General features: G+C 43.7%; 1 protein-coding gene across 6 annotated transcripts in view; it reads left to right on the top strand.

Moving 5' to 3' along the window:
- The window catches only part of RERE (arginine-glutamic acid dipeptide repeats), a 349,852-nt gene that overhangs the window by 150,486 nt on the left and 179,888 nt on the right, over positions 1-19,478 (top strand). For all 6 annotated transcript variants that reach the window (XM_055001170.1, XM_055001173.1, XM_055001171.1 and 3 more), the window contains one exon: positions 6,419-6,489. In XM_055001170.1, the coding sequence (XP_054857145.1) occupies positions 6,419-6,489 (71 nt within the window). The remainder of the gene's footprint in view (positions 1-6,418; positions 6,490-19,478) is intronic.

The following is a 19,478-nucleotide window of genomic DNA, read 5'->3' as shown; positions in this document are numbered from 1 at the left end:
TCTGCATTCCTTGCGGTGCTCGTGAATCCTGCAGTTTGATTCATGACGTTGAATCCTTGATGTGGGCCAGTGGGGAGAGTGCCACAGGTCTTGAGCTTCGGGTGACATTCATCTCTGAGCCACGGCTTCAAGGCAAGGGGTGTTCTCTTTTGCACCAGCTTCACAACTCGGCCTCCCCCTTTATTTTAGTGTACTTTTTTTGTTCTGCTTTTCTTCCTGATGAGGACCCTGGGGAACAGAACTGGGGATATCTTGCTGTGTGATGGTGTCGCAAACCATTTTCTATAACTGGGCAATATGTGGGTGGAGAGAGAATGAACAAGACGTGGGGCTGGGCAGTTCAATGGCAGCTTAACTGCTATGACGTTTCGTTCCAGCCTCAGAGGTTCGCTTTCAATATCGCAGGGTGGGCAGTGACGGGTGGGGTGTCACTGCAGACGTCGGGCATTTATGCGGCTCAAGCTTCCGCTGCCCTGTTTAGTTAACCAGCTTTTAGAGGTAGCTTCTGGCCCTGGGACTTGGATGTCACACCCTGCCCTGCAGTGCTAGAGTTATAAGCCCTGGAGATTGGGCTTTGTAATGGAAATGTCAGCACAAAGCTGAGCTATAATTTTCTTCTCACTTTATCTCGTAAATGAGTTAAAAAGCCTGGGCAGGACTGGGCATTTGTTCCTTTCCTGTTGTCAGCAGGAGCGGAGCTTGACGGATGGCAATCGAATTATGGATTCAAGCTGCTTCAGATTCTAATCCCTTGGCATGTTGACTCCCCCCTGCCCCCCTAAAATAAGCAATAGGGTCCAGAGCTTCTGAAAAGACGCAGTCCTTCCACTGCTGAGCCTGGCGCATCAGTCCCGGTCCAATCCTGCCGCCAAATGCTCAACAACACACACCCTGCTTGGACCCTTCCTGATAAAGTGGCCTGGTTCACATATAATAGTTTTGTGTGTAGGAATTTGACACATGGGATTTTGCAAGCTTTGACTTGATGCCGTTACTATGGCTACACTATAAACACCCAGCAGGAAATGACTTTTTGTTCAGTAACAAGGCAGCAGCACTGATGTCGATGGATGGCTGCACTATTCATTGGGTTGGGTTCGGGTGGTGGGACAGCAGGAAGGGATGGGGAGGGGAGGGGAGGGGACAGCTGTTTCAGAGGCAGTCCTTTGCTTTATATGTCGCCTGTGCATTGAAGCTTGCAGATAAAGTTACTAGCGTACAGAAATATCCCAAGATACGTAGTTCATCAGCAGTCTGAAGAAAAAGTTTAAAAGAACAACAACAAATCCTTTCTCATCCCAATACGCAAAACCTTCCCAATGTATTTGCTGGAGGTGTGACCCTTACTTGTCACAGGTGAGTGAGTATTTTCAGCGCTGCCTTTCGCTGGCCCTTCCTGAATTCTGAAGTCCCTTGTTGATCCTTAGGTCAAACTGAGCAAGGGGGACTTGGCCAAGATTTTTCATGTCTAAGCAAGATACTCCTTTTCAGCGCACCTTCTGCTGCTCTGCATCTTGGTGTGGTGATCTTCCTTATTTACACATAGGACTGGAAAGAGTTCTAGGCTCCTGCTCACCTAGACTCCTAAAACAAAAAGGAGGAAAATGTCCACAGGTTACACAGAAAATGAATGTAATGTCTGAACCTTACAAGGATTTTTATAAAGGATAAAACAGGGCCAGGAACTCCATCTAAGAAATAAAAAGGATTTTTGGTCTGTTCAAATCTGCCCTGTGCATAGAATTTTCTACAGCAGGAATGTTGCCTGTGTGCACTTAAGTGCTGCTGTGGCACTTAAAGCTTTCTTAAGAAAAGCACTGCCTAGGGATGCCACTACGGACTTCTTAGGGGCAGTGTTTGATTTCTGGTACTTTTAGAAGTGGTCTCTGGCAGTACAAGGCTCATGGCTAGTGATCTAAGCTACTTTGGGAAAGGGGGGCAGCGAAAACTTGGAAAGCAAAAGTAATAGCAAGTAAATGTTGGAATCTTGAGGCAAAATAGAAAAGATTGTCCCGTGAGGATGTATCATGCCAGTCCATGACAGGATGCTTCAGAGAGTACCTGGAAGGAATACGAACCATCTGCCCCACATGTGCTGCTGAGAAAGAGGGGCCCATCTTGCACTTACATATAGCAGCAAACACTTTTTTTGTATAATTTATTTTTAGGAGGCTCATCTAATATTCAACGTCATCTTCTTTTTGCTTAAATATCTTAATAATTTCTTTAAAATGTGACGCTGTCGTGCCCAAGGAAAGATGATGGCAGTTCTGGCTTCTGTATTTCTAAGACAAGAGAAGCTAACAAAATTCTGTGAACACTGGTTTACTGAGCCATGATTTTGGCTTTAGGAATACCAAGATGTATCTGGCAGTCTGCTTTCTGATGAGCCAGAACTTTGTTTTGTGGTGGTAAAATAGCTGCAAGACAAGAGTCCAAGGTGTGTACTGCTTGCACCGGTAGAATACAACTGGGTGCTTAAAAGGTGGTATGGTGGATCAGACTGCTGTTTTACTATTCATTTTGCAGCGTCACATCCCAAATTCTGAAGCCCAACAATAAATTACTGGATTTCCAAAGAGTTTTAAGTAACATTTTGTCAAACAGTCCTGTCCTCTTTGTACTTCCCCGAACTACCCATCTTACCTCTGTCCACTCCTAGGCCATTTCTGCGTGTCCTTAAAGGGACGGCCCACTCACTGAACGCAGGCAGTGTTTCCATTTCACTCCAGATGTCTACATTTTTGAAACGGTTGCAGGCTGTTTGGCTTCCATTTTTGGGGCACTTTTTCTGGCACCTCACTTTCCCACAGTGCCAGAAAAGGCAAAACTGAAAAAACGAAAGACCATATAGCTGGCAAATAACCACTAATTAAATAGACTCAGTAAGTTTCATTTTTGATTGATTGATTGATTGATTGATTGAAATAGCGTGATTCTCCTGTCCCAGAATATGGAGATACATGGGCAGTATGGAGATAGGTGCTACATTTTGCTTGAGACATAATTTCACTCAGGAAGCCAAAGGTAAAAGTGCTTCTATACCATCTTTCGCAATGATGTCATTGGTACAGTAGCCACTGCCCCTTGTACAGTAGACAAGACAAGACCGAACCTTTATCGGCATAGCAGTAGCAGTGTCGAAAACAAGTGGAGCCTGTTAATTGTTAAACATTCTAGACACACTTCTCCTCCTGTATACATGGTAAAGGAAGTTTGCCACCATTTCAGTGACTTCGACCTTGGTTGAGGCTAAAAAACTCACTGTCTTACTCTCAACAGATTTGCCCTCCAGCGATTGCAGTAGGTAATCCAAATAAAATGCCCCTTGTACAGTAGCTGCCGCCCCCTATGACGTGTGTGGTATGTCCCCTGCTGGTTTGGTTACTCAGGTGTTGATGGCATAGGCTGTTGTCCTACACCTCCATTATTGATGGGAGGTGTATTTTCTTTATTTTTTCTGCATTCCCCCCCCCCGTCAAGTTTTTCATAACCATCGCAAAGGACCTGAAGGCTTAAGCTCTGTCAAATTCCATCTCTGATAGTATTCTCTGCTTATCTAAACTCATCCTGCAATGTCAGTTTTATTTTTGAGCATCTTCCCTCCTGTTGAATTATTTTCTGGCATCACACTTAAGGAGTTGCAGAGCTTTATCCCTTGAGGTAGCTGGGTTTGTCCTCTCTCTCTCTCTGTCCCCAGCGATCGAAGAAATTAATTCTTCAGCGTACAGCCTCAATTTCAGTTCCTGGTGTATAATCTTTTGCGATGAAAGGCATATTTCCATAAACGTAAGAGACTTTATTGTGAAGATAATGCGACCCTTAGAATTGCTGGCTGTAAAGAAGATATGTAAGCAGAGTGCCATTACTTGACTTGGGTCTTTTCTCCCCCCCCCCCACCTTTAACTTCTGCAACAATTAGGTATTAAAGTAACAAGAGGAGAGAGCTTGCAATATCTTCAGCGTGTGGATTATTCACAGATATGCCTCTTGGCAGAACAGCATGTTCGTTTCCAGAGAGGGACTGAGATAGAAAAGAAGAGCTGTAGCCAGTGGAGGAGCGGCTGAGTGGTGTCTCGGGAGCCATCTGCAGCTCCCGGGCAGTTCAATAAATGGGATGGAAAGGGAACTAAAAAGAGAGCTTTATTTCTGTGACTGCCGTGGGGACAGAGCAATGGCTGCTGTCTCGTTCTGTTTCCTGTCCTGTTTGCAGAGTAGGATTGAAGGAGGCAAGGAGGAGGGTGTTCCGGGAAGCATATGATTTGCAGCATGAGCTGAAGCGGGACAGGAGAGCCGTCTGGGGCACAAGCCTTAGAATGAGCAAGGACTTGCCATTTTTTGGCAGAATGGAAGGAGCAGGCGAGCTCAAGCCAAAGGTGGTCAAGTCTGTGAGCTTCTTTATTTTGGAGATTGGTGGATCAGCCCTGCTAGATGCCATGATTTCTGTGCTCCTAGTTGGGTTGGACTAGATGACCCTGGAGGTCCCTTCCAACCCTATGATTCTGAGATATTTTACTGCCATTGGCCTGTATAGGAGCAGAACTTGGCATGTTTGGCTACTCTGGTTAGTGGAGGTGGGTGGGATGGGGGTGCTGTACTTCTAAGGCCTTGTAAGCAAAGCCCCAACTGCTACTTTTGCTAGCTTACCTGCCCATTAGCTCCAGTGTAAGTCATTTTGGGTACATTCACATCTGGCAGAGTGGAGAACCCTTCTCAAACCAGGCATGTACGGGAGGGTTTATGTTTACTCCCTTGGAGCACATACAATGTGAGATTGCTGAAATGGAGTTTGTTCACAAATTTAGAACAATGTACACCCTGGGGCTGAACAGAATTGTAGGATTCTTATCTCACTACAGATGCTAATTTCTGCTCTAATCAAGCTGCATTGTCCCTTTAACTCCTGATGCCCTCACTTGTAACAGCCCACTCACCTTTGGCTGGGATATAAAGGCAGAGGGATCTCCATTCCTGCTCATATCTGAAGAAAGGAGCTCTGACTCTCAAAGCTTACACTCTGAAAATCTTGTTGGTCTCTAAGGGATCACTAGACGAAAATCCTGCTGCTCCCCTGGAGGCAGTTATTACTCGCCATAGGCAGCTCAACGGAGGTGACCTGCTTGGATTCTATTTTGCTGATGGTTTATCAACTTGACATGGTTGTCAGGTACTTTCCTGGCCCAAATTCAAAATGCTGCTTATATCATCTTTTTGACTGTTGAGTATATTTTTTATCCTGCTGTTCCTCCAGTGAACAGAGGGTGGCATGCATTGTTCTTGCTTCTAAATTTTGTTTTCACAGCAACCCTATGAGGCAGGTTTCCCATGCTCTGCAACAGTTATACTAGACTAGCTCTTTAGACTAGAGCCTGGAAAGGTTTGGATTAAGTGTAGTTAAGGTGCCTTGGAGGCCCATGTCTTGACATCAGTTGAGGTTCAGCGGGTGGCTTTGAGAGGCAGGACCTTCTTCAGTGAAGCCAAGTCTATGCAGCTTCCTCACCAGCAAGAGGCATCACACTGCTGTCCCTTTTTAAATAACATTTTGCTGCCAGGTCAAACCTGTGCTTTCTAGAAGAGCTGCCAGGGCTCTTACATGTTTTTAACGGTTTTTTTTGGTACGGTTTCACTTGTATGTCTTGATGGTTTGTTCACCTGGCTGGTTGTGTTTGATTATTTATCCTGCATCTCTGTTGGCATTTTTATATTTGAAATTTTGGAGCTGTGGGTTTTTGCCATTTTCTTTTTTATCAGCTGTCTTTTGAATGACCCTCCCAGCTTTTAATTCAGACAGTGGGGTACAAATATTGTATTAAATACACACTGGGATCTTGTTTGTAGAACAGTTCTTAATTCATGGCATGTTTCTGATTTTGTAGGGGAAATACAACAAATCATTGTGTACCTATGTGCTATCAGATAGGTGTATAATGACAATCGCCCATTGTCATTGTGGCATCGCCTATTCCTGTCCAGGGAAATGTGAAGTGCCAACTATGTTGGGGAGCCTTGGTTTTCTTCTCAAATAGAAGCAAAAACGTGTTAGTCCCTCTGGGATCTTAAAAGCAATTTTGCTGCAAGAGACTTGACTGTTTCGTGTCTCGGCTGGTCCGACGACTCACAGGTTGTGACCCTGGTCCCTGCGTCCTCTTAATTACGAGGTAGCTCTTACTTAGCTTGTCTTCATGACACAACACCCATGGGGATCGCCATTAAATTTTGTTCAGTGCTCTTCTTTTATCCAACGTAACTCATGGTTTCCATTTTTTTGGTGCCAGACTAAATTTTTATAGTATAATTCCTTGTATTTCTCTTATCATATGAGTTTTATCTGATGCACATTGTTGATCATTCTTGGCCAAGATGAAAAGACTGATTGACATATATATAAAATAAAATCTCTCCCTCTCCTTTTTTACAGATTGTGTATACATTGAGAGTCGCCGACCAAACACCCCATACTTCATCTGTAGCATTCAAGACTTCAAACTGGTAAGCGGCAATGTCCGTTTTTTAAAACAAGTCGTTTTTCTTCTCCTGCATGTCTTTATTCCTGTCTCTCCTTGGAGGGTGCGTTTTGGTCATGATTCAAAGAGTGCCCTTGTTAGCAAGGCCCATCTGTCAGAGCTGCTCTCATCTCCGTGGTCTTGGTTCTTCTGACCTATTGTCAAGGTTCTCACAAGTACCCCATTATCAGCTTGGATGTTAGGTGCTTTTATGTGGGTTGCCATGTAGGCTTGACTGGGTCCATTTGGGACTGGATAACTTGTCACTCATGAGTTACTATGGGAAAGTAGGATTATTTGTCCTGATCGTTCATTGTGTTCTACTTCTGCTGACTTTATAGAGGCAGCCTGGATGTAATTGTGTAGTCTGTTGGATTGGTGGGAGCGGGCGCAGGGAAGAGGGGGCACAATGTGTGCTTGCCTGCTCAACCCATGTTGTTCTGTTTGGCCTCCAAAGCGGTCTGCAATCTCAGACTTTGAAGGCTGTTTGCTTTTAAGTTCTGGGTCTTTCCCCCCTAAAATTGTGCAGCTATTAACATGCACGGACTGGGGATGACCACATGGCTTGAGCCTGCATGTGTTTGGGTTTTTGAACACAGGTCCTACCCAAATGGGACACCCAGAACGTGCCCAAGTTGCAGGCCTGGGGTTGGGAAATGCCTGGCTCTGCATACTTAGTCTTTTCTAAATCTCTCGTCTCCCCTGCCAACCTTTACTCTGCATTGTATGCAATGGTGCACCTTGTGAGTAGAATGAAATTTCCCTTTCTCTTCACTGAGTCATTTCTTTCTGTTCCCGGAAGCTTGTCTTCAAGACCCCTTTGACAGGATCTTTCTGGAAGCATCCTTAGTTTGCTTTGCCATGCACTCCTCCGCCGCTCTTTGCCTTATTTATGTGAGTAGTTAACTAGTCATAGAGACCACTTCTGCCCCCTTCAAACAACGGGACTGCAGTGCTTGCCTGGCTGAATATGATGGACTTGATAAACCACCTGCTTTTGCTGCCTTCCTATGAATGCATAGGCAGGGAGTTGGTCATCATTGGGCAGGCCACAATTCTTTGCTGCCGGTTTTAGGTTGGTCAGGTAAAAGGCTTGTGGATTGCAAGGTGTTGACAGTTTTGCATTCTCAGGTATAAGATGTAGGATGTGGGCATCTCCTCAGACCTTCCGAAGGGACCTCTGAGGCCTCGTGCGCTGAGTTACATTGGTGGGCAATGCATGGACTTGGAGCAGACTAGCACTTGCAGAGGTTATTGAGCTGTAATTTATTTGGGTTCTTTAGCCACATCAAAGAGAGAACATGGTCCTCTGTTGTTGAGGTGTGAGGTATATTCCTGTGTACTTGTAACATTGTAGCGTATACCCAGAAGGCTGTGTGTCAGTTGCAGAAGCAGCATCTACTCTTAGTATATCTGTTTATGAGCAATAACCAGAACTGAAGACAGCATTATGTAAAAGCTTCCATTCTGGTTGCTTTGAGGTCGGAAAGAGATCACTTTTAACCTAAATAACGCACACATTTTGGATGGCATGTTATTCATCCATGTAAATCTCCATCTGTTTCTACCAAAGCTGCTTCCCCCCCTCCCCCCGCTTCCTTCTGGTGAATTTAGTCAGGCTGCAGTATGGGAAATGTGTGTCTTTTCCTTGGCTTCTTTGACAGCCTGTTTCAATATTTATGTGTCTTGCTATTTTTACCCCCTGGAGATTGCAATTATGTACCGTTTCTCTCCTTACAGGTAATTTTTCACATGCTTCTGATTTTTGGAGTCAGTCCAGCTTCCTGTTTTTTAAAAGCAGTGTTGTTGTTGCCACAGTTGAGCCCCCCCCCCCCCGGTTCTCTAATAAATTTGGTATTACTGTGCTGTGAACAATACTCTGATATTTTTAAAAAATGTGACAGCTTTTAAGCGGCCAAGCTCTAATAATGCTTTAAGTCCCATTTATGCAATTTTGCACATTAGCAGGTGCTTTCGTGTTCAAGAGGAACTGCTCCCGCAAAAACGCTGAATTATGGCATGATAGTTGCCATTCTGGGCAGAAGTTCCTGCTGAGCCACAGTAATTGCGTAGAGTATTAGCAGCAGTAAAAGCCGAAGCTTCTGTTGTCAGTACTGGTCTGGTACAACACATTAAAGCTGTCTGCAAAACAGTGTGGGAAGTGGAGCGCAATATGTTTTAGTACCTCTGTGTGCATCTCTTCTTGTGTTTTTTGTTTATAAACCCAACAACCTCGTCGCATTCCTTAAATCTCTTGCATTTAGGTTTTGCGTTTAGCTCAGATTGGCACTGATGTATAATGTTAGCAATAATGCTGTGTCTTCTCTTTTATGGTATGCCTCTATTTATGGCCTCCCTGCTTCCTCTCTCTGGCCCCCAAGAACTTGAAATCCTTTGATGGTCTTCTCAGTAAAGATAGAGACAATGTGATGTAAGGGTTAGACTGTTGGATGGAGACTTTTGAAACTTGGGTTCAAATCCTCATTTAGCCCATACAGGTTCACTGGTTAACCTCAGGGTCAGTTGCCAGTTATCTGCCAAACCCACCTCATAAGTGGGTTTGTTACTGAGAAGATAAAAAATGGAAGGGGGTGGGAAGCGTGTACTCCCCCTTCTTTCTCTGAGCTCCTTGGAGGAAGAGAGGGATATATAATTTAAATAGATAAACATCAAAATTAGATGAAACCTTGGACTGTCAGCTGATTTCAGAGGTTTTAAATGGCAAATTATCTTTTTGAATCATCTAATTGATTAAATATTGGAAAAAACCCTGTATAGGTACATTTTTTGGCATAGTCTAGGCATACCACTTGTATGACCATGGTTAACAGATCTGGAATGTGCAATGTGCTCACATATTATTATGATTATTATTGTTATTTACTATTTGTCATTTATAGTCTGCCTTTCTCACTGAGACTCTAGGCAGAGCATACAGTGTGAGATTAGTACAGTCAATTTCAAGGACATTTCCATAAACAATGCCATCGGGTAAATAAACACAATTTTACAAAGACATATAGCATTAGTAAGAATCCAATACAGAGTTGAAGAAATGCTGAAGCAGAACATAAGCAATTCTAGGGCTGACATTAGACCACGTGAAGCACAGGTAGCTCATAGGAGCACATATTTAAGACAGCAGATTATACATAAGGCAACATAGTGGTGAAGTCTATGGTTCCTAACTCATTAGTGAAGCATCTGAGAGCCCCTCCTTACAATACAAAAGCCTATTGAATAATTTGGTTTTGCATCATTTGTGGAAAGCTAGGAGATTGGGGGCTCTCCTGACCTCATCCGGCAGGCTGTTCCACAGGGTACTTCCTTGTCTGTGTGAATCTCCGTTCCCCGGGTTAGCACTAACCACAGTAAAAACATTACGTTTACATTGCCTCTGACTGAAACGTGAGTTAAAAGCTGACTTGCAAACAGTAGTCAGTGTTTAGGACATTGCAAGCACTATGTCTGCAGCAGTCCTTTGAGATCCTGAAGGGATGTGCATAGAATCACTTGCCATTTAATAATCAAAAGCTGTTGCTCATTGTTGAAAGAAAAAGCCATTTATCTTGCTGCGGATGAAAATAGTATGCAAATTGCGAATTTCTTGTAAGCAAAACATACAAATGAGCTGCAGCCATTCAGCTTATGATGTGTGTCAAAGTCTTCCTTGGTTCCATTCTTGACAACTGATGCTACCCGGTGGGTGTTCCAAAGGAAGGAGTCTGTTCACGCTACCTTTCCCTTGTCATATTTGCTTTTGCTACTCTTCTACCTTGTATCTTCGGTTTTGGAGATTTAAAAAAAATGTGGAGTGGATTGCACTCCCTTCTCGCTCTTCCTCCTCCTTTCTATGCCAAATTTCTAGCAAGAAAACATAATTTGTACTTAGCTCTCAGCTACAAAACATACTGATCAAGAAGAGAGGAAAAAATAATCAAGAGTTTTGAAATGTCACCAGCCAATTAAGTACATCATCATCACTAGTCTTTATAAGTGATAAATGGGTTTGTCTGCGTAGGCAAGAGCCTGTTTCATTAGCTGCAAGACTTTTAAGCTGATGTTGAGGTACTTGTGGGACATGAGAGATAAAGGACTTGAGCTTCGGCTGTATATGCCAAAGGTTGGCCTGAGAATACGGAAATGGCCTTGGATTTGATCCCCTGCACTTCCAGCTGAAGCATCTTGAGGGAGTAGGCGTGTGTGGATCTTTGCCCTATGCTTTGAAGATCCTGTGTTGTTTAGAACTGGCAATATTGCACCCTTGACCTGTTCAGGATAAGGCAGTGCTTGCACCCACTCTTGTTCTCCAGCAATATTTGTGTTCTTTAATTTATATATGAAGAACCCTGTGGCGCAGAGTGGTAAGCTGCAGTACTGCAGCCCGAGCTCTGCTCACAACCTGAGTTCAATCCTGGCGGAAGCCGGGTTCACTTAACTGGCCCAAGGATGACTCAGCCTTCTATCCTTCTGAGGTCGGTAAAATGAGTACCCAGTTTCCTGGAGGTAAAGTGTAGATGACTAGGGAAGGCAATGGCAAACTACCCCATGAAAAGTCTACCAAGAAAATGTTGTGATGGGACGTCCCCCCGTGTGTCAGTAATGACTCAGTGCTTGCACAGGGAAATACTTGTTTTAAAAAATCTATATATATAAAGATAAGTGTCCTGACTGACTCATCAATGCCCAGCCCAAACTCCTGGACCCAGAAACACGAAATTTGGAGAGAATATTCCTTTCTTGATGTAAATACCCACTAAGAAGGGATTTTAAGAAATTTCCCCCTTAAGGAGGTTAAAAGGGGTAAAATGTGTTTTCCCAAAGGGATACTGCTTACCTTTGTGGTTGGCAGGCTACTGCCTGCTTGCACCCCTGCTCACTGCCAGCTCAGCCACTCTTCCCTGATTGGGTCAGCCTTTCAAGGTCATTTGCATATGCAGGCTGATTGGGACTCACAACATTCCACCCCCCCCCCCGACAGTTGGAACACAGAGGTCATTTGCATATGTGGCCTGATTGGTCCTCACCCCCCCCCTCCACATTCTAAACAGTATGCAGTTGCTGATGGGAGTCATTGAATGTGTCCTGAGGTAAAATGCACCTCCCAGTCTTCCCTTCAAAATTCACTTGGGTTGCCAGTCTCCCTGCAGGGCCTGGTTTTCCTGTGTGGCTGGCAGGCTCCTGCCTGCTTGCACCCTCCTCTCTCTGATTGGTCAGCTGTGGAACTCTACGTTCTGAGGTAAAAATCAGGTGAAAGAAACTGCAGACAGTTGAAGAAAGGCAGTAACTGGATTTAAAGTAGTTAAATGCCGTAGCGAAGCACAGGTTTCAAGCTAGTAGCACCTATACAGCTCGATGTGTGTGGCCTAAAAAAGTAAAATACCCAGGCTGTCTCTTGTTTCATGGATTGCAAGCATTGTTTTGACTTTTGTCCAGAAAACTGGACAAATCCAGTGGATCAGCTCATATATCATGTTCCTTATCTTCTAACTATGGTTTGGATGTTGGACTCATATGCTTCTTCTTTCATTTTCATGGACCAGTTCCTTTCTGCTTTCCCTGGTGTGCAACAACTGTAGGTCTGCTGTCATGTTAAACTGAGTAAACTTAGATTAGCCCAAGCTGGCAATTGCTTCCAAGTTGAGGCCTGTAAAGCTGCTTCAAATTAAGGATTTTTGGTCGTGCTTTGGAAGTAGCTCCTGGTTTGGGCCACTATACTACATGGTTTTTTTCCAATTTGGATGCAACAGCAAACCACTCTTCTGGTAAAACTCGAGATTGGAAGTGAAGAAGAGAGAGGGAGGAGTATGTGACTGTGGCTTGCGGGGGGGGGGGGAGGGGGAAGGGTGTTGACTGTAAGCAGGTAGAAAACAAAGCCCTGCAAATAACTAAATAGGTGCAGCAAGTAAGTGGCTGATCACTCCAAGAGGTCATCGGAGATGAAAAAGATCGGTTTCTTTCTCCCAAAACCATGAACACGATCTCTGTAGTATGTGGAATTGACAAAAAGGTTAGTCCCAGTAAAGGGTATTATGTGGATTAGATTCTTGGTTTTGGATTTTGCTTTTGGACCAACATGGCTGTCAGCAGTTTCCTGCAGAAAAACAACTGGGATCACAGTGTACAAACCCAAAGACAAACAGTCACTGTGATTTACGGCTACTATATTTATACATAATAAAATTAAATATGATCCTTACCCATATGATTGTTTATCAACAGTTTCTTAGCACAACTGAGCAACCAAGAGCAGGATGGGAGATGAAGGAGGCAGCTTTCAGTGTATTTTGTCATAATCTCTCTCTTACAAAGGCCACCAGCATGGAACGAGAGCTCTCAGGTGCACCCTTTGCTATTTGTCTGCTCTTTGAAATCTGTAAGTGTCAAGTTCTGATCCTCATGGCTGGTTGGCAGGACAGCTTTTTAGCTCCCGAATGTAGTTTGGTTTTGAGAAGGAAGAGGAGGGAAACCCTGGGAGAATCCTTTCAAGGTGGTTGCTGCAAAGTCTTCAATGACACCGTGGGATCCTGGTGGGCAGAAAAGCTGGTGAAACATCTTCATTTGCAGAGCTTCGCTGTCTGTCTCCTCCTCTTCTACCCCAGGCTGTATTTGCCTGCTGTAGCCCTGCAGCCCTGTTCTGCTTTCTGCATAACATTAGCAGTCCTGTACTGCATTTCCCACTGCATCTCCCGCTTGCTCATTAGCCACTGACCTGATTGTAAATTTTTGCTCATTACATTGGCTCTCCCTGCAAACTTTTGCCTCTGCGTCAGTTGTGTGTGCCTGGAATTGATCACACTTTTTCTCCATTTAAGCCTTCGGTTTTCCCACAGATTTTTGTCCTCTCACTAGTTGTTTTTAAGTGTGTCCGAAATTGGGGTGGGGGTGAGGATTCTGTAGGAAGACTTTAAATTTCTCGGTGCCCAGTGCGGCACAGCACAGAAGCAATGCCATCGATTGTTTTGTAAGGGTACATCGGGCTGTCCAAACCGTTTTAGTCTGATCTGAACCAGATCCCATTGGCAAAGCTCCCTCATTGCATCGAGATCTAATAAATTCCCCTGACTTGCAGATCCTAATTCACCATAATGACAGAGCTGCTAGAGGAGGCAAAAATTGATTCCAGGGTCCCAGACAGAAGCACTAACTTTCCTTGCTATAAGATGCCAGATGTCTTCACTATTTTTTAAAATTAATTTGGCTTTTGCATGACTGCACTGACTATGTAATAACTAGGACTGTTCTTTGATCAAGGAAATCTCAGTCAAATAAATTTTGTAAGTTTGTTGATTGGTCAGTTAAATTGATATAACTGTGAATATTTTTCTGAAGCGTGCTCCTAAGGAAATCTGCACAGTTGTAGCTCTACAAGCCTGCTTGGAAGGGCCTTGTGAACGATGGTCTAGTTCATTTCTCCCCTTCCTCAGCTGACTCCTCTAGAAGGCAGAATGAGCCATAGAGCGCCTTCTTCCTGTCCATTGGCCAAGCCCCAAGAGGGCAGGAGAAAAATGGCAGGCTCCAATTCAAAAAGGAGAAGGCAGAGAGAGGGGGGGGGAGGGAGGGAGAGGGGCATACCGCTTATAAAATAAAGTTGCTAAGGGTGGCTCATAACCCATTAGCCCTTACGAAGTTTTTAATGAAACGTGCTAGGCTTCCATTAGAGCTCTTCTTTTTCACAAGTGTTATGAAGCGAGCAAATAGAGTGAGGTTCTATGAATGTGAACAATTTGCAGAACAGTTCTTCTCTGGTTTCTTATTTTGAAGCTCCAGGGTCATCTTACTGTTCATAAATTAAAAGAGAAATGGAGCTACATCTCAGCAAGGATGTAAAGAAATGCTTTGGAGATGCCTGCGGTTACTGCAAGTGGCCAGTAGGAAGAGCTTAGCTCTAATGCTGGGTTTGCCCTGAGCACCTTGGGGCTGAGGGGCACTCAGCCCCTCACTCTTGCTCTGGCTTGCAAATGACAAATGGGAGCTTCCGCCTACACTACACTGTGTGTTCAGATAACCCATCCCAAAGCACCAGAAAATGGGGGATTGCTAGTTGTCTGACTCTATCCAAAGAGGAGACGCATGCAAAGATAGACGAGAAGCTGGAGAAAAAAACATGTCATGTAGGGATTCCAACTTGACTAGGAGCCCACAGCTGAAATATTTGGGCAAAAGATTGCGTCTCATGGGTTAAACCTGTTGAGTCCCAATCTGAGATAGACTCCATGGATGCCTCTGATTTTGAATCATCTGGAGAAAATAGCTCCTTGGGACGTAACCTCCATTACCATATTGTACCTTACCAGAATAGATCTTTTTTAGGGCACCCCACCGGTTCCCGGTTCCCTCCCGAGAAAGGGAAATGAAAGTATTAGTCTTTAATTTATCTAAACGTATGTTGACTACTATGGAATTGAGTGTCCTTAGTAAGGGACTCAGCTTTGTACTGATCCCATTATGTCTTTCAAGACTCGCATTGATGTATTTAGACTTGTATTGCAGTTGAAATTAAAGTTGGTCTTCGGAAATTCTACTAGTAGTGAACCGGTTCCTATACAGCACAAGGCTAAATCTACTTTTGTACCCCATATCTCAGACTCAAATATTGATGCATTTGAAAGGATAGTTTTGTGAGATATTAAGGCAGCAGAGAGACAGGGTCATAAGACTTGGCAGAATCTCACGCAGTTAAAGAGAGTCGTGATTAAAAGTCTCTCTAATGATTCAGAAATCACCATATAATCCGCTGACAAGAGAGGGGATGTGGTTGTCCTAAACATAGATGATTATCTATTTGAAGTTGGGGGACACAGTATAATATTCTGTGACCCCACGAAGCATATAGGGAACCTGATTAAGATTGTGTTAAACGAGGCTATGCTAGCTGGTAATATCTTTATCTCCCTGCCCAAAGCTCTTATTAATAAGAACCCTAGAGTACCAATGTTTTATATTCTTTCTAAAATGCACAAAGGGAGTTTCCCTCCTAAAGGGAGGCCCATAATATCTGGGAGCAATTCAATTTTAAAAACTCTAACTCAACTGCTCAATAGTTCCCTTCAACTTGCAGTCACGTCTGGACCTACATTTTTTAGAGACACCACAGAATTCATATGCCTCATTAAGAACGTTCATTTACCAGAACACGCTACCCTTATGACGCTAGGTGTAGCTGCATTATATACTTCAGTACCATATGACGATGCAAGATCAGTAATAGAAGAGACTTTACAAACACGCTTTCAGGACACGCCTTCTGCCAACTTTTTGATGTCCTTGACAGATATTATTTTGGAAAAGAATTATTTTTGGTTTTGGCATGACTTTTATTGCCAAGTAAAGGGGGGGTGGCTATGGGCAGCCTAGCCGCCCCCAGTATCGCCAATTTGTACATGGCTCGACTTGAACGTGATGTAATCTTGAATTGCAACCATAACCCTTATTTTGATTACATCATTTCTACCAGAGGTACATAGATGACATTTTTGATTTTCTCATGAGTAGACCTCACAGAACCATTTGGAACATGGATGAATTCAGTCAATTTCCATATAAAATATACCTGGCAGACCCACACCCATCAACTTAATTTTTTAGATGTGGTTGTATACAGAGCGTCAAACAGCACCTAAGGCATTAGACCTTTTTGGAAGGTTTCGGACAAACTCCTACCTCCATTTCTCATCCTTTCATCCATGACATTTGAGACAAAACATCCCCTATGGGCAATTTTTATGGGCTGAGAGGAATTCTCCCACACAGCAGGACTACCCGTTTTAACAAAAAAACTTTTTACGGAGGTGCTCTCCGCCTGCAAGTGTAGAAAGAGCAAGGAGGAGGGCTAATGCACAGCGACAGGTAGATTTATTTAAGAAGAAAAGGAGACAGCAGGAATAGAGGATACACTGGGCTGCAGATGGTACACCCTTAGCTAATACGCTCAGGAGTGTAGTTAGAAGGCACTGGCATTTAAATGACGAGATTCCAGGCTGTAAAGAACTGCCATTTATAGGGTTTAGATGCACCCATAGTTTGAGAGACCTGCTAGTCCATTTTGATTTTGAAGACCACCATGAGAAAAGGGGTCAACCATCTGGACACTATAGTAGCGGTTGTTGTAGTATTTGCCCATTGGCAGCAACAGGCAAGGAATTTAAGTTGACACCTTCTAACCCCACCACATGTAGCACGGCAGGTGGAATTTACATCACTGAGTGTACCTGCCCCATGATATATATAGGTAGTACCACCCAATCTGTAAAGGTTAAAATCCAAGAACACCTCTCAAAAATTAGAACCCAGCAACTGGATGCTCCTCCAGCAGCACACTTCAGGCAGTGTCAAAGGAACGAGAAAGAATTACCTTACTGTGTTCTAGAGGCCTCTAAGAAGGAGGGTTGAACTGAGTTCCAATGTCTACTTTTACAGAGTGAATCCTTTTGGATATTCGAATTAGGATCTAAAGAACCCTTAGGATCTAAACAGCCATGACTGGGATCTGTCTTGTTTTTTATAATTTTTTTTTTATAAATGTCTTTTGTAAATGTGGTTTGTAATTGAAGTATGTATGTTTATTACAGGAATGTCTCCTTTAACTGTCTGTTTTGTTAATTAATGGTAGCTCTTTTAACGGGTAGTACTTGGCTAGCAATCCACGGAATCGATTCGTCTTAGTTATTGAGAGATGACGTCCATACTAGTGTCTTGTATTTCATTGTAAGCAATTATTAACTCCAGGGAAGGCACTTTAATTGGGATTTTATTGGTATGTTAGTGAACAGTGTTTTTCCTTATCAGGTAGACTGCAGCTCTAGGAACCCCTGAGGAAGCTCAGCGAAATGGGCCACCCGCTAGCAGCCTGCTGGGGCCAGGGTGATTGTTGCAGCTTCTCCAGGACCTTAGGCTATGTGAAAAACAAAGAAATTTACATTAACAGGACTATTACTTTAAGACTTTTTAGTTCGTTACTTACCACAGATTGAAGAAGCAGCTTACCATTTGAAACCTTGTCATCTGCAACAGGAGAAAATTGTTACTTTGTACGATTCATGTTAGTTCAACTGGCTAATATTGTAGCTGGAGTGTGATTCATTTGTATCAGTGTATACACTGTATTTCTTGGTCGTCATTCTGGTTATTGACTTTCTATTTATTGATGTTTATATAATATTTATGATATTTATTAATTGTAGCTGAAGCACCCTTGCACATTAACAGTTTTGCACTTTACGAAACAAGTTTGTTCTGAGTCTAAGAAGGTCGTTTATTGTGTACCACGGGGGATTTTCCTCTGTACTTGTACTGGTGTGCCGTCCCTAACAGAGACCTTTCTGTCTAATATTACCTCGAAGCCTGCATCCTTTCTTAGGGTTTGCTTGCTCAAGTGGCATGGCACCCCTAGATGGTTCCAGATTAGCCACCTGGAGAGGTGGAGAGGAAATCTACTGGGAGCTCCGAGTTTTTCCTTTGTGTATATGAGTGTGCACACATGTGCATTATTGAGCATGTGCTGCAAAAACTGTGTTCTGGAAGGTTCTTTCACTGTTTATGGATTTACTTGCCAAGCTGCCAAATTCTTTGTTTGATTCCATCCCTGACTGATCAAGGGTTGATCTTGATCCCCATCTTCCTGAAATCTACTGTTGTGTGTAAAATCATGAGTATGTAGCTGTGAAATGGGCCCCCCTCTCAAGTGAAAAAGGCAAGTGCAGATTTCTAAACAGGGCTTGGAGATCATTTGTGGTTAGACACAGAGCAGTATGCAACTTTGGTTTTGTTGCACCTGTGCTTCCCGTTGGCAGCAAGAACAAGATGCCCTTGTGTTGGTTTTGGATTGCTTACTGTTATCCATCTGTAGACACAGTGCTCAAGGCAGCATCCTCGTTTTGAGAGGCGCGTAGAGGAATTGTATGGATGCATAACAATGCTGCTCAGGCTCTCTGGGCGCACAGGGATGGCACTGTAATGTTAATTTTCCTGGCACGTGTTCTTATTGTTGAAGATTGTATAGAGCACCCCCCTCAAAGGCCTGAAAAACCACAGAAGTGGAGGGCAAATGCTTTTATCAGTCACCATGTCCTGTTCTCCCCCCTCCGCATTTAATTACTGAAGCATTCAAATCTGTAAAGTCACTTCTGTTTGCACAAATCGCTTTGCATAGTTAACAGGCCAACCAACCCTTTAACCAATGTCTTGCATCTGAAGAGTCAAAGGTCCACTTGCTTTTGGTGAAATGCAACAGTTGAAGCCAGCCAACAGGAACTCCATGCGAGCAGGACTGTAATGTAATGACCTGTCCCAATCCTCCTTGCAAATTAACAAATGAGCCAATATGGATATTAGTTGAATTGTGAAAAGGCTTGTTTGAGGTTGTGTGCGCGCGCGCGTGAGTGTGAGTGAGTTGTGAGGGCATGTGAAGCTTAGTTTACTGAAGCCTGCTAGTACTGATGGATTTTTGCTCTTACTTTAAAGTAGAGGCAGCATGTTTGATCTGACTGTGAAATACCTCCCCTTTCCCCTTGTTAGCTGTTTGCCTTTCCTAGCGGCTTTTTGCTGTAAGGGAATATTATTGAGGATACTTGCTTTAAGAGCAGCTTCCTGCGCTGCCATCTGCTCCTTTTAACTTAATCCTGCAGTGAACTGAAGGCATATTCAATTTGTGGGCAATGGGAAACACGATTACAGTAACATGGAGTTGATATAAACATGGTGTTTCTAACTTCATTTCAGAGGCCAGAGCAGGGAGGGGGCAGGAAGGAGCTTGTGGTAGAAGAGTGCTTTAGCTCGGCATCAGGTTGTGGTACATTGCATAGTGGTGACTAGACATTAGGGGAGTGTGTGTGTGTGTGTGTGTGGGACTGCGCGTACGCATGCACACACACATCCCATGTGACATGTCCCCCCAGTATCTTAGCTCCTCATCTAGCTTTGCATGCGTTTCCTCTTTGGACAGGAGTCCCCCGTTTTCTGTTGCCTTTACAGCTT

This window comes from Eublepharis macularius, chromosome 17, assembly GCF_028583425.1.
Source record: "Eublepharis macularius isolate TG4126 chromosome 17, MPM_Emac_v1.0, whole genome shotgun sequence".
In the NCBI taxonomy this organism is placed as follows: Eukaryota; Metazoa; Chordata; class Lepidosauria; order Squamata; family Eublepharidae; genus Eublepharis; species Eublepharis macularius.
Note: the sequence above shows the minus strand (reverse complement) of the source record. Positions and strands in the feature narration are given on the sequence as shown.